The following is an 841-nucleotide window of genomic DNA, read 5'->3' as shown; positions in this document are numbered from 1 at the left end:
GCATCCTCTTCCTCCCCCTCTCCACCACTTCCTCCCCTCCACTCTCCTTCCTCCCCCTCCCCCTCCCCCTCCCTCCATTTCTCTTCTCCTTCGCCTATCCTACTCCCTCCCTTCCTTCTGCTCCTTGTCCTACATCTGATCTCCCTTGTGATCTCATCGTATCAGTTTGCACCCTTTGCCCAGACGTACCGATGTCATGCAGGGAGCAAGGTATGTGCGAGCACGACATGTAACAATCTTGACATCACTGGCAGATGTACAACAGCCATGACAGCGAATGCAACCTCTGGTGACATGCATGATAGAACAGAACTTTTATTCTTTCCTGTGAATAAATGAAACATTTCTTGTGCGAGAATCATACATGGTCAATATTTACATGACAAGCAACATATGGTATCCTCCAATTGAAACAGAAGGGATCGCAAACCCTCCTCTCTCCCCTCCCTTTCCTCCCTTCTACCCCTGTAATTTCATCTCCACCTCCCTCCTCCCCCTCGTTGTGCTCCTGCTCTTTGTCTGCTGCTGCTGCTGCTGCTGCTGCTGCTCCCCCTCAACCTTCTCCAGTGATAATAATGCCTCCCGCCCGTCACCAACGACCGGACTCTTGCCTTAGAGACTGACGTGGTGATGGACTTTGCGAAAGAGTAGAAGATCGAATAAACCTCACCGTCTGCGCTCCGGCAATGTGTACGGCTTACATCACGAGCTATGAGGACCTTTGACCTGCCGCTGCCGCTCTTTACATTCTGTGGGCCCATCCGCATCGTTTTTTGGTAAGTTTCTCAAGACATTTACCGACAGATCGGACCTATTCCTCCTCGACGTGTCTGCACATGGG

The 841-nt window shown here is 51.4% G+C and overlaps 1 protein-coding gene across 1 annotated transcript in view; it reads left to right on the top strand.

Annotated features, from left to right (window-relative positions):
* The window catches only part of GUITHDRAFT_138302 (hypothetical protein), a gene marked incomplete at both ends in the record, with an annotated part of 4,364 nt that extends 4,071 nt beyond the window's left edge, over positions 1 to 293 (top strand). The window contains 2 exons of the mRNA XM_005833095.1: positions 166 to 210; positions 255 to 293. Of these exons, the coding sequence (XP_005833152.1) occupies positions 166 to 210; positions 255 to 293 (84 nt within the window). The remainder of the gene's footprint in view (positions 1 to 165; positions 211 to 254) is intronic.
* Positions 294 to 841: the final 548 nt, after the last annotated feature.

This window comes from Guillardia theta, assembly GCF_000315625.1.
Source record: "Guillardia theta CCMP2712 unplaced genomic scaffold GUITHscaffold_31, whole genome shotgun sequence".
In the NCBI taxonomy this organism is placed as follows: Eukaryota; class Cryptophyceae; order Pyrenomonadales; family Geminigeraceae; genus Guillardia; species Guillardia theta.
This window is presented reverse-complemented; position numbering and strand designations above follow the sequence as displayed.